Genomic DNA, 14,781 nt, shown 5'->3' on the forward strand with positions numbered 1-14,781 from the left:
TAGCTTCCGGGGAAGTGGGAGATTATAAAAGGATGAATGTTGGAATAGTATAGATAGGTGGTAGATGATCAGTGTGGACTTGGTAGGCCAAAGGATCAGTTTCCATGCAGGACCTCTAAACACCTCTATCTTTGACCACAATGTGTGCAGTGCTCTTCTCTGAAACACCTAAACTTGCCTTTGACAGATGAAAAAGGTCCATCAAAGCTTTGCCAGACACTCAGAGACCGTCTCTGACAATCTAAGATACTTGACCTCATAATTTACCTCGCTATGGCCTTGTAACTTATTATCTGTCGGCACTGCACTTTCTCTGTAACTGTGACAGTTTATTCTGCATTAATTTATTGTTTTACCTTGTACTGCATCAATGTACTCTTGTAATGAAATGGTCTGACATGTCTGTCACTGTATGTCAGTACATGTGAAAATAATAAACACTATAACAAATCACCAACTTGTTTAAAAAAATTATAATGCTAATAAAAAAATGAAGGCACACATCAAAATAATGTTAATTAATTAGTAATCAGTAACATACCTGTTGTCGGCTAAACTGCAGTTATACAATACCCATTGAAATTAAGGTGTCCCGGATCTTGCACATCTGACTTGTGATAAATTAGCCCATCACTGGATTCCCTGTGAGACGCAGTACCAAAAGTAAACTGACAGATTCCAACAGGTATGGTTGTGTACCGGTTAGCCCAATTGCTTTACAGCAACAGTGATCACAGATTGGACTTTGTTTCCTGCCTGCTGTCTGCAAGGAGTTTGTACTTTCTCCCCATGACTGCATGAGCTTCCTCCAGGTGTTATGGTTTTCTTTCAAACTCCGCAGATATACAGATTATGGTCAGTAAGATGTGGGTGTGCTATGTTGGCGGTGGAAGCATCTTGACACTTGTGGGCTGCCCCCAGCACTATTCTCGGATGTAAAATGACGCATTTCACTGTGTGCTTCAATGTACATGTGACAAGTAAAGCTAATCTTTAGATTTTTTCCTCCTTAAAATCTTTAACTCATAGACTTCCTCCTTGAACGGCATATATTAAAAAGTCTGAGACTTACTCTCTTTTAAATAGCTAACACCTTTTGTTCCAAACAAAAATGTTGGTGTTAGTGCAAGTTCCAGTTCATACTTCTGATTCCTTCTGATCCTTTCATTGTGTGGAGTTTACACAGTGACTGTTGATGCTAATGTATCAGCTGACAGGGTTACCCTGATACCCAGCAAGTTGGAGGTGAAGACTTCATTTGGCAGGATGCACAATGGTCTGGTTTAGAGTAGAATCGATACATTAAGCAAATGGCAAACCAAACAGAGTATCTGTGGGTGTGCTGGTGGGGAGGGATGTGAAGAAGGAATTGTCAGCACTTCAGGCTGAAACCCAAGGGTTTGACAGTTCCTTTCCTCCCACAGATGCTGCTTAACGCACTGAGTCCCTCCAGCAGATCGTCATTCCAATAGAAGACATCAGCTTTCCCTGACAATTTGCAGAAAGCGGGTTGCATGTCTTCCCCAGGTTAAAACCAGGCACAACTCGCGAGAACTGTTCATAACCTGAGCACTTCACAAGTCAGAAGTGTGGCTACTTGCTAATATCTATAATTTTAAACAAAGTCTAATCAAAGTTGGTGTGAAGTTAAACCAGTCCATTTAACACGACTATTCAGATTTCTGTGCAAAGTACAATGATATTGCCGCAAACTGAGTTCCCACAGGGCAGAAGATGCCTGCAGCAGGCAGGAGATCTATCCCACTGGTCTCCCAAACACTCCTTCATATGTGTGGACTGTGCATCAGTCATTTAATAGCATTATGGGTATTTGTTTTGATTGACAAAGTAATTGGCTAATCATCGGCATTGTGACCGGGAGTTAGAGTGGTGCTGTGGACAACCAGGTGGGTGAAATGATGTCAGGTTTTCTCCTCAGGGAACACTGAAGTATAGAATGGCTCCCCAGCAGTGATATGAGGACCCTTCCACACCAAAAAGAAGCAAATTTGATTTTAAATGGACAATTTGAGCAGGACTCGAATTTGGAAAGCAATATTAATTTGAATACAGTTGATTCATTCCCGTAACGCAAAAGAAGAAGGCAATCCCTTCATAAATTATTTCTTGACATAGTTAATGAATGTGTCAAGATTATAAGAAATATTTTCCCAGTTGGATATGTGCAAGCTGTCTTCTTTTTTATTCTGCTTTATGTTACCAACAACAATAATTGACTTTATTTTGATTTTCTTCCCCCCCTCAAGCAGTTATACGGAACAAAGTGTTCTCAGAATTTGTAATGCATCAAGCCATGCTGAAACGAAAATATCCATAGAGGGATTGATCAGGATTAGGAATGTGGGCGCGGTTGATGAGTTTATTGTACAAAACAGATTGCACCTCAGTACCAAACTTTCAAATGCACCTTGATATGCTGGAGGATAGATTTTCCCTCCAGCATTGCAGGGATTGTGACTCAGGTGCATTGTTTAAGATAAACTACCTGGATGAAGGATAGGAACACAATTCCAGAGGTGACAATGGAATTGAAAAGCAGCCAAATAGAAGGTCTCCTCTTTAACAGAGCTTTGCACTGTCTTTATTATTTTGCATAGTCCCGTCTCTCCATTATAGGAAGGATGTGGAGGCTTTACAGAGGCTGCTGAAGAGGTTTACCAGAATGCTGCTGGATTAGAGGGCATGTGTTTTATGGAGAGTTTGGACAAACTTAGGTTGTTTTCTCTGGAACAACAGAGGCTGAGGGAAGATCTTACAGAAGTTTATAAAATTACATGAGAGATAGATAGATTAGACAACCGATACCTTTTCCCAAGGGCAAAATGTTTAATACTAGAGATCATGCACTTGAGGTGAAAGTGAGCAAGTTCAATGAAGATATGCAGGCCAAATTTTTAAAAGGATAGTGGTGGGTCCCTGGAATGTCAGGGGTTGTGCAGGCCAAATTTTTAAAAGGATAGTGGTGGGTCCCTGGAATGTCAGGGGTTGTAGAGAATGCAAATCTTAGAGACATGTTTATGGACCTTGTATAGTAGAAGGGGTTAGTTTAGTTAGGTATTTAATTATTTGTTTAATTAGTTGCACAATAGTGTAGGCCAAAGAGCCTGTTCTTGTACTGTACTGTTCTGTGTTCTATACATTTTGTTATTAAAAATAAAGTTTATTCAGGAAATATAAAAAAAGTCTTGCTTAACATATTGTTTGTTACTGCTACAACTTTATTTGCATTTTACAACAACCTCAAAGAGTCAAACATTCATTTGGATGCTTCAGAGAAGACTTGCACACCACCTGCGTTAAACACTCAAGTATTTAGCCATCAAGCATTACCAAGCCAGGTCTTAAAATGTACTTAGTGTTTCCCTAAGAACCTTCGGCAAGGTAATGCTTTCATAGTACTTTGCTCCATTTGCACTGCATTTAAATGTTTTGAAACTACATACACTATGCTGTGAGTATGTATAAATACATAATTACCAGAGATTCTACAGATAATAGGAATCTGAAAAACATCCAGCCCACATGAGGTACATGGCCAAGAATTAAAGACTGTGTGTTGATCAACTGGCTAGTGTGTTCACTGAGATCATTAACCTCTTGCTTTTGCAATGGGTGGTATCCACCTGCTTCAAGCAAGTTCCAGTTCTGCCAGCGCCCAAGAAGAATATGGTGACCTGCTTCAATGCACTTGCATCTACAGTGTTAAAACATTTTGAAAGGCTGGTGATGAAACATATCAACCCCTGCCTGAGAAGCGACTTAGATCTGCTCACGTTTGCATACTGGAGCAACTGGTCCACAGCAGATGCTGTCTTATTGGCACTTCAATCAACTGTGGAATACCTGGACCCACATGATGCAGATATCAGGATGCTCTTTATTAATTACAACTCAGTATTCAATGCTATTATCTGCTCGAAACTAATCAATCTTCCAAGACCTTGGCTTCAATACTTCCTTGTGCAATTAGATCCTGGATTTCCTCACTCACAGACCCCAGTCAGACTGGATTGCGACAAAATCTCTGCTTTACACTGATGACTGTATGATGAAGCAGAGCTCTAATGCCATATTCAAGTTTGCTGAAAACACCACTATCATAGGCCAAATCAAAGGTGGTGATGAATCGTCATATTGAAGGGAGATTGAAAATCTGGCTGAGTGGTGTTATAACTACAAGCTCTTACTCAACGTCAGGAAAACCAAGGAGCTGACTATACCCTCCAGGAGAAGGAAAACAGTGGTCCATGAGCCAGTCCTCATCAGAGGATTAGTAGTGGTGTGGGTTAGCAACTTTAAATTCCTCGGTGTTATTATTTTGAGGACTTGGCCTGGGCCCAGCATGTGAGTGTAATTACAAAGAAAGCATGGCAGTGCCTCTAGTTTGTAGAGATTCGGCATGCCATCTAAAACCTTGACAGACTTCTATAGATGTGCAGTGGAGAGCATACTGACTGGCTGCATCACAGCCTGGTATGGAAACACAAACCCCTTGAATGGAAAGTCCAACAGAAAGTAGTAGATACAGCCCAATCCATCACAAGTAAAGTCCTCCCCTCCCCACCATTGAGCATATCTACATTAAATGCTGTTGCAGGAAAGCAGCATCCATTATCAGGGACCCCCTCTCTTGCTGCTGCCATCAGGAAGAAAGGACAAGAGCCTCAGGACTTGCACCACCAAGTTCCAGAACAGTTATTACCACTCAACCATCAGCCACTTCAACCAGTGGGGATAACTTCCACACAACTTCACTTGCCTCATCAGTGAAATGATCCCACAATCTATGGAGTCACTTTAAAGGACTCTCAATCTCATATTCTTGATATTTATTGTTTATTTAATTATTGTTATTATTTCTCCTTTTTTGTATTTGCACAGTTTGTTGTCATCCGCACTCTGTTTGATCACCATGTTTGGACAGTCTTTCATTGATTCTGTTTTGGTTATTATTCTATGGCTTTGTTGACTATGCCAACAAGAAGATGAATCTCAGGGTTGTATGTCGTGACATGGGTGTACTTTGATCAGTGCACACAAAATGCTGGAGGAGCAGACAGCATCCATACAGGGAGATGGAAGTTGACTGATGAAGGAACTTAGCCCAAAACGTTAACTGTTCATTTCTTTCCATAGATGCGGCCTGCCCCATTGAGTTCCCCTACTATTCTGTAAAAATGCTTGTTAATGGGTCTCTCTCCAGTTGCTGTCAGTTGCAAATTGTGCAAAAGGTACGAGTCCCAGAACAGTGGTTTGCAGCGTAACCAGGGCATAATTTTTCCATTGAGAGTAGGGGAGATTCAAACAAGAGGACATGAGTTGAGAGTTAAAGGGCAAAAGTTTAGCGGTAACATGAGGGGGAACTTCTTTACTCAGAGAGTGGTAGCTGTGTGGAACGAGCTTCCGGCAGAAGTGGTTGAGGCAGGTTCGATGTTGTCATTTAAAGTTAAATTGGATAGATATATGGACAGGAAAGGAATGGAGGGTTACGGGCTGAGTGCAGGTAGATGGGACTAGGGAGTAAGAGTTCGGCACAGACTGGAAGGGCCGAGATGGCCTGTTTCCCTGCTGTAATTGTTATATGGTTAAATGGTTATGATTCTTTGAATCAATCAGGATCATATATCTTGTAGCAGAAACGTTATAGGCATCATGATAATTATATTATCACTCACCTGTGAGTCTGTTGGGGTCATATGCTGTCCTCGGTGCTCCAGGTGTGGCCTCCTGTACAATATATCATAAGATATAGGAGCAGAAGTAGGCCATTCGGCCCATCGAGTCTGCTCCGCCATTCAATCATGGGCTGATCCAATTCGGTGAGACCCGATGTAGATTGGGAGACTGCTTCACTGAGCATCTACGCTCCGTCCAACAGAACAAGCCGGATCTCCCAGTGGCCACCCATTTTAATTTCACATACCAGTCCCATTCTGTTATGTCTATCCATGGCCTCCTTCACTGTCGTGATAAGGCCACACTTAAGTTGGAGAAACAACATCTTATATTCCATTTGGGTAGTCTCCAACCTGGTGGCATGAACATCGATTTCTCAAACTTCCGGTAATGCCCCCCCCCCCCCCCCGCACACTATTTTCCATCCCCTTTTCTCTCTCTCATGTTATCTCCTTGCACACCCCCCCCTTTCTTTCTTCCATAGCCTTCCGTCTCGTTCACCACTCAACTTCCCTACTCTTTGCATCATCCCTCCTCCTCCAAGTTTCACCTATCACCTGGTGTTTCCTTCTCCCCTTCGCCCACCTTTCAACTCTACTCCTCAGCCTTTTCTTTGAAAGGTGTGACCTAGTTGTAATGCATGATGGGAATAAATTTAATTTATCTTACTACATCAGATGGTTGATATTTATTATTTTTTAACCTTCTGTAGGAACTTCCTGCAGTATATCTTTGACTGTAAAACACTGTTGATGCCAGATATTTGAACTGTGGATTACCCAGACTGAGAATTTTGTTTTCTTTTGCATATCCATGGTTAACAGCTTTAGAATACTTCCATGATTTTATCCCTACGTGGGATGTGCACATCCTTAGCAACACTGTTATCCGTTCCCATGTTTAATCTTGCTCTGAGTTAAGTAACTTGTTGTGCCACTTTTTAACAGGAGCCTGAACACGCTGTCAGGAGAGGTGATGGAAGCACAAACATTTAAGAGGCATTTAAATGAGCAAAGAATGGAGAGATGTGGACCATGTGCAGGCAGTTGGGGCGAGTTTGTATTGGCATCTTGGTTGCCAAAAGGCCTGTTTCTGCACCATACTGTACTGTGTTCTCTGACAAATTTAACAGATTCCTGGTCAGCTATTACTTTTACTAGAGTAACGCACACAAAATGCTATTTATATTGACTATTAATAGGTGAGGTCCTATCCTTGGGGGAAGATTTCTCTCATGTTCGTGCTGGAGAAATAATAAATACAAATAATAACCAAGTTTGAAAAATTGCTGCAAATACCATACAAATAACATAACGTCCTTTACATTGTGTTTGTTCATCTCTGTTTACAATAACTTTTGTAAATGATGGTCCTATTCCAAGCTAAACATCCTTCTGGTTATTATTTTGAAGACCTTCTCATTCAAATAACGTTGACATGATTTATTAGCAGATTACCTGTATTTTTTAGTATGGTGTTGGATGAAGTACCATTTTGTAGCATGAAAACAAGCCATTCAGCCACTGGGTTGTTTTAACTTGTTCTCCACCTGAGTCTTTCTCGTCCCAAAGCACTCAGGATCAAATTCAAATCAGTTTATTGCCGTATACTCTGAGATGCAATGAAATTTTGGGCTTGTGTGAAGTTTGCTGAGTAAACAGTATGTATGGTGATGATAAGTACAGCAATGAGCGCAAAGCAACAGAATGCTGCAAAGTAAAACAGAATGGTGTCTCAGTTTGCTGTATGTTCTCCGAACTTCACTTATATGCATGATTGCTGTCTCTCTGAGCCATTCCTTCTTCAAGCATGGAACTTAGAACAGTACAGCACAGCAAGATAATGTGCCAAACCAAATGAAGTAATAATCTATTGACCAACTAAACTAATTACTAAAGACTACATAATGTCCATATCCTTTCATTTTCCTCATATTCCTGTACCTGTCTAAACCTCTCTTAAAAGTCCCAAATGTATCTGCCTCCACCACCTCCCCAGGCAGTGCATCCCAGACACTCACCACTCCCTGTGTATAAAAAAACTTGCTCCTCACATCTCCTTTGAAATGACGCCCTTCACATTAAACACATACCCTTCCTTCTTGTGTCAAGTATTTCATACTAAATTACTAATTGGTGTGGAGGCTACACCTTAACTCTCTTTGGGTTTATTTGCTAGCCTCTTATATTTATGACCCTTTATTCTGGTCTCCCCTCTATATTGTTTCTATCAAGCCCCTTCATAAAGCCTACTGTCAGGCTCCCTTACTGCTTTCTGTTTCTGAGGATAAAGTTCCTAACATCGTTGTTGTACTATAATGGACACCTTGAAATATGGATAATCGTTTGAAAGGCTGCCATTTGGGATGTTTCGCCAGCTGCTTCAGTGCTGCAGGCATCTTCTGCTGTGTTGGAGTGAGGCATTTGTGCATGCTTTCTCTCCGCCTGATCCCCAAAGTCTCAACAACTGGGGGCAGAGTTGAATCGATCAGAGCTGGGAGCACAGAGCAAGCTCACTCACTTAATCACTGAGTTAGTGAGGCATGCTGGTGGCCACTCTTCTCATGCTTGCTCACTCTCCCATTACAGCTGCTTCGGTAATCCTCTTCCACATATTTCTGTTATTCATTTCCAACTTTAGAACAATTCAGAATGTGCATATTTTAGAGGATCAGAACCCCATCATATTCTCAAATGGCCCAGACTCTCAAATTTCTTGAAGCATGAAATTTCCATTTTGCAATAGCTGTGTGATATTCTTCCTACCAAGATGTATTTCTCTCCCTTACCTATTTTGACATTCATTTGCAAGCTACACAGTCATTGTGTCTTAATGTCATGATGCATTTTGCTCCAGTTCTCTGATCTATTAACCACCCCACAATTTGTAGAACACAAAATTATGAATGGTGTTTTAATTACTGAACCCTGATTGTTTAAAATTTCCGTTCAACAGATGTTAAAATTGCAATAAAATCTATTAAATAAAAATGAATATAAAAGCATAATACATCAGTTGTAAAACAGCTGGTGTTGTAATATGGTAATCTAAGAACAAGAGTAAATCTCAATTCTGACATGATTCATTTTTATGTGACAAATAGCGGAGGTGATTTCTATTGACTGTCTAATCATTTTTGTTGTAGTATGCAGCAGTTTGTGCTGTTGCCACACAGTTCCAGTGTCCCAAGTCTCTGAACTTGAGTCCTCACCCTGCAGAGTCTTCATGTTTGTCCTGTGACCACATGGGTTCATTTAGGTGCTCTAATTTCCACTCACATCCCAAAGACATGTTAGCTTCTCAAAATTACCTCTTTTGTAGGTGGAAGGCAAGTGAATCAGAGGAGTCAGTCAACATTTGAGAGAGAATAGGTCACAGGGAAATAGAAGGAGAATGGAATCAATGGGAATGCTCCAGGAGCTGGCAGGTACTTGACTGGCAGAATGTCTCCTTTCTATCATGAGAAAACATTAAAATTGACCAAGTGTTGCATGCTCAAACTCATTCCAGTGGAACACTTACTATGTAGTAACTAATTACAATGAGCGGCTCGATACTTTGGGGATTAGTGGACAAAGATGCAGAGTTCTGGAATTTTGGAATCAAGAAGCATGAACTTCACTCCCCAAAAGTTTAAGTTCAAGTAATTGAGCAAAATATTATATCTTGAGTAAAAGACATTAAATAAAATACTATGTGGATAGATGTTTAGTCCTAGGGAGAGGTTTTCTCTTTTCAAAGGTTCACAGGTTCATTTTATTGTCGAAGTATGCATGTACAATATAACTCTGAAATTCATCTTCTCCAGATAGCCGTGAAATACAGAAAAAACACAGAAGTCGTTTAAAAGAAACAATATCAACCCCCATCTCTGCATAAAAAGGAAAAAGAAACTAAACTTGCAAACTCCAAACCCCACATCCCCTTCCTTGCACAAGTAATCTAACAGATCACCCACACGGAAAACAGCACCTACAACACCAAACCCCAAACTTTTCCCCGCACTCGCTCAAAATGACTGCCGCGCTGCCAACCTGGCTACCAGCCACTGTTGACCTGTGGCCTCTGGGGTGAATATTCGCTGTGATGCTTCAATCTTCCTTGGTGCTTTGAAATGAAGTCAGTCCATCCCTGGCCTTCTGCATGAGATAGCCTCTACCTGCCGTCCTCTCCGAGAACAGTAGAACACAGATCATTCAAACAAACTCTAAACTGCACGCCACAGGCTCCACAGTCTCTAAAACACAATCAAGACAAAAAGAACAAGCAGAAAGTGTTGAAAAAGCGATAAAATTGATGAGTTTGGCTATCTGGAAGATGTCGCCTGAGGAATTATTCACTGGCACCATCTTGATCGGACAAGACATTATTGTGCTATTGCGCTATTGTGGAGGACGAATAAAATGTTATTTATTTTATTAAATTAAAATGTTGAAAAATAAAGAAAGTAATTTAATCTGCAAGTAAAACATAAATTAAATAATCCCCTTTTACACTGTGTTTGTCATTAACATCTCCACCCATAAAAACCTTTTCTGGTTGGCTGTTGATGTCTAGTGGTTTTCCACAGGGGTTGATGTTGGGTTCACTTCTTTCCACATTATATGTTATTGATTTGGATGAAGGAATTAATTGCTTTGTGGCCAAGTTTGCAGATGATATAAAGATAGATGGAGGGGCAGGTAGTGTTGAGAAAGCAGGGAGTCTACAGAAGCACACACGGGCAAAGAAGTTGCACGTGAAATAAGGTGTGGGGAAGTGTATGGTCCTGCACTTTAGTGAAAGGAATAAATGCATAGACTACTTTTGAAATGGGAAGAAAATTCAGAAATCTAAGGTGCAAAGGGACAGGGAGTCCTTATGCAGGAGTGCCTAAAGGTTAACTTGCAGTTGAATCAGTAATAATGAAGACTTTTTTTTTGAGAGGATTAGGATTATAAGAACAAATATGCAATGATGAGACTTTATAAGGCTTTGGTGAGACCACACGATGTATCGTGAGTAGTTTTGGGCCTCTTATCTAAAAAAGATGTGCTGGCATTGGAGAGAGTCCAGAGGATGTTCACAAGAATAATTCTGGTAATAATATGGTTAATGTATGAGGGGTGGTTGATGACCCTAGACTTGTACTTGCTGGAGTTTAGAAGATTGATTTATCTTCCAAATGAAATACAGAAACGAAAACACTGAAACTTACTGAAAATTGAAGGGCCTAGATAGAGTGGGTGTGCAGAAGATGTTTGCTTTAGTGGGTGAGTTTAGGACCAGAGGCACAGCCTCAGATTAGAAGGACATCCCTTAGAATAGGACCATAAGATCATGAGATACAGAAGCAGAATTAGGTCATTTGGCCCATTGGGTTTGCTCTACCATTTCATCATGGCTGATCCATTTTTTCCCCATTTCAAAAATAGGGAAGAGGTGGAATTGCTTTAGCCAAAGAGTGATGAATCTATGGAATTAATTATTATAGATGGCTGTAGAAGCCTAATGTTTGGGTACATTTGAAGCAGAGGTTGATTGGTTCTTGACTGGTCAGGTCATCAAAAGTTACAGGGAGAAGGAAGGAAAATAGGTTCAGAGAGATATTAAATCAACCATGTTGAAAGACTCAATGCGCCGGATGGCTTAGTTCTACTCCTCTTAAAACCCTTTGAAAACTGTGGTCCTGCTTGTGATTGGCTGTCCCTGTGCAACTATTTATACACCATGGGCAAGAAAGTACACTAGTGCTTCTGCTTCCTCAAGAGGCTAAAAAACTGAGAATGTCCTTTTTGATCCTCACCAGATTTTATAGATTGACCATAATAAACATCCTATCCAGATGGATCAAGGTTTGGTATAGCAACTGCTGCACCCAAGACCATAAGAAACTCAGAGTTGTGAACACAGAGTACATCAAGGGAATCAGCCTATCCATGGACTCTGTCAAACATGCTCACTGCCTCAGTAAAGCAGATAATGTAATCAAAGAGCACTTCTACCCCAGGCGCTCTTTCTTCTCCTCCTCATCCCGTCAGGCAGAAAATAAATAAATATACAAATGTCTGAAGACACTTACTGCCAGGTTCAAGGACAGCTTCTACCCCACTGTCATCAAGCTCTTGGATAATAAGATAAACTTTTAACCCAGCAATCTCCCTTGCCACAGCTTTGCACCTTACTGATAGCCTGTGTTGCACTTCTTCTGTAGCTGTAACACTGTATTCTGCATTCTTTTATTGCTTTTCCCATGTACTACCTCAATGTGATGGTGTGATGTCTGGGTGGCATGTAAAACTAAATTTTTCAATGTTCTTTGGTACGTGTAAGCCAAATTACTAATTAAAATGTAGATATCCATCCTTCTGGCTATTTTTTTTTCAAAGACGTTCACTGAAGTGGCATCAGCAAAAAAATTGCAGAGCTGTGGATTGTCTTGAAATTGTGTTGATGATCCTTTCTTTTTTATTGCAGAGTACAGAGATGAGTCCTACCAGCAGCACACATTCACTTCCTGTCAGTCCAATCACCGAGTTGCCATTTCCTTTAAAGGTAGGACGCCCAGCACTCTTGTACGTTGTTGAGGAGCTCCAAGAAGAGTTTCTTCTGTGAAGATCTTGTATCCCATACTTCTATTCTGCAGGTGATACAAGCGGTTCACATGAAATCAGAAGACTGACAAAATCCTTGTTTGTTAATGAGGTGGTTGTTCTTAAAATAATATCACACACTGAAGGAAAAGAAGTTCAGAATTGGTTGAGTTTAATGTCTAAATTTAATGTAGCTTCTAATTAGATAAGACAGAAGGAACAGGGAACTAAGGAGGAAAAAAAGCCTCACTGATCCTGACTGTACTTCACGAGCAGGTTGGCCATTGAATGCTTCAGTATGAAATGAAAGAAGAACAAAACACCAGATTTTTTTTTCCTTGATCATATAACATTATCTTCAATGATAACATTTTCAAATAACATGTATTTTGCGTAGATAATATCTCGTAGTGTCATCATTTTGCTTTTACCAAAAGTTCAGTGGAACATGTATAACTGATATGAACTTGACGTATGATCTATAACTCTTTAATGAAGAAATTAAGCTCTTGCCTCTCTGGAAGGATGACATTTGCCCAACTGGAGATTTTAATGTTGAAGAATGTTTCACATTGCCAGGCTTGTAGAAGACAAAACTATCATTGGAATATTTCATCTTCATAATTTGCAAATACTGGGAGACACTATGCTGAAGGTTTGATACTTAATGGGAAATGGCATGTCCTTTCTTGAAACAAAATGCTTATAGCAGATAAATGAATGTCCAGTCAATACTGGAATCAATTAATAAAATTAATTTAGCTTACATGACATAAATAGAGTAGGAAATGTGTTAAAATTTAATGATGGAATTGGAGATATTCCAATAGTTGGCTTAAAGTTCTGCTGTGGAAATTAGCATAAGGGAAGAGAATTGTTTTCAGGCTTGATGAACGTTGATTCTAGAGTGTTATTTCCATCTGTTTTATTTTCTCTCTGAGTGGGATGCATTTTGCAGTTAACATTTCTTGGCTGATGTGCAAGGCAAGTGTTTAATTCACTTCCCAAGGAAAAGAGCAAGCAGCCACCTACAGAGAGAAGAAATGCACTGTCTGAGAACATGTGCTGCAAATTGAAAGAATTGCACTGAAAACTTAATGCATTGTATATTGAAAGCTGTTAACCAATAACAGGTTTCAATATACAATGCATTAGTATTGAGGAAATACTAATTTCCTCAATTAGTATTGAGGAAATAGAGAGAGGAAAACCTGCATTTCTGTATGACCTTCTAGAGCAGTGCCATGGTCTTGGTATTGGACATCATTGTCAGATGTATTGTGATACAGTGAAAACTTTGTTTTTCAAGCCATCTATGCGGATAATTTCAAAACATAATTACAGTTTACAGGGGAAAAACATTAATAAACTAGAGAACATGGTGTTTCTGTTGCAGTAACAAAAAAAAGTGCAGTCCAGTAAGGCGCAAAGGTGACGATGAAGTAAATTATGAAGTGAAGTGGTCATTGTTAATCTACAAAAGGTACATTCAAGTGTTTTATAACAGTAGGATAGAAGTTGTCCTTGAGTCAAGTGGTGCATGTTTTGAAGCTGTTGTATCTTCTGCTGATGGAAAGGGGGAGAAGACAGAATGACAGGGGCGAGAGGGACTTTGACTACACTGGCTGATTTTCCAAGGCAGATATACTGAATTCATGGATGGGAAGCCAGTTTTTGTGAAAGATGTTAATTTTGAATGGTGTGGGCCAATGAGAAAGAAAGAAAGAGAGACAGGTAGAAAGAAAGACCTTACTTACTGTAGGACCATTCACATCTCTTTTAGAACAATCTAAAACACATTCTGTCCAATGATGTAATTACAAAGAATTTTGGATATCACAAGCTCCCACATATGATATGATAAATGTTGGTCCAGGGATAATTTCATTACTCTTGTTCAACATGGTACCTTGGCATCGAAATCATCCTTTTGGGAGAGCAGATTGAGTGCCAGTTTTATGTCTGATCATAAACTTGGAACCTCTAACTCTGCAGGATTCCTTTAATGTTTCACTGTAGGGTCAACCAAAATGTCTCTCCTCATATCTTTGGTGTAGGATATGAACCCAGACATGCCTCTAAAGCACACTGTTCGCCAAAACATTGGCCAAAATAATATCATTATTTTTATTAAATGCCAATGCGGGCATGTCAGCTCAACAATACAATAAACTTCCAATAATTTTTGGTGCTCCAGTTACATTAAATCAGTAGGTTACATTGTCCAATAATTGTTATTGACTAGCGTTAAAATAGTTTGTCAGTGAGTGATTTTAAATGATGTGGAAACACATTGAGGCAGATCTGTGTTACAATGTATTTTTAAAGTATATTTAAAAATCCATTTTAATGGAATATGTTCAAACTTGTTACAGCCTTTTATAAGTGGCACTGAGTGAGAATAAAAATTATTTGTTATGATTTCTGAGGCAGTACTACCATGATAACACACGTAGTATCATTGATTCACAGACACCGAAAAACATCTCCCTCCTCCAATCGTCCCATAACT

At 39.8% G+C, this 14,781-nt stretch overlaps 1 protein-coding gene across 3 annotated transcripts in view; it reads left to right on the plus strand.

Annotated features, from left to right (window-relative positions):
• Positions 1-14,781, plus strand: part of ccser1 (coiled-coil serine-rich protein 1) — a 1,437,348-nt gene that overhangs the window by 721,630 nt on the left and 700,937 nt on the right. For all 3 annotated transcript variants that reach the window (XM_072256433.1, XM_072256434.1, XM_072256435.1), the window contains exon 7: positions 12,154-12,231. In XM_072256433.1, coding sequence (XP_072112534.1) covers positions 12,154-12,231 — 78 coding nt within the window. The remainder of the gene's footprint in view (positions 1-12,153; positions 12,232-14,781) is intronic.

The sequence above is a fragment of the Mobula birostris genome, chromosome 4 (assembly GCF_030028105.1).
Source record: "Mobula birostris isolate sMobBir1 chromosome 4, sMobBir1.hap1, whole genome shotgun sequence".
In the NCBI taxonomy this organism is placed as follows: Eukaryota; Metazoa; Chordata; class Chondrichthyes; order Myliobatiformes; family Myliobatidae; genus Mobula; species Mobula birostris.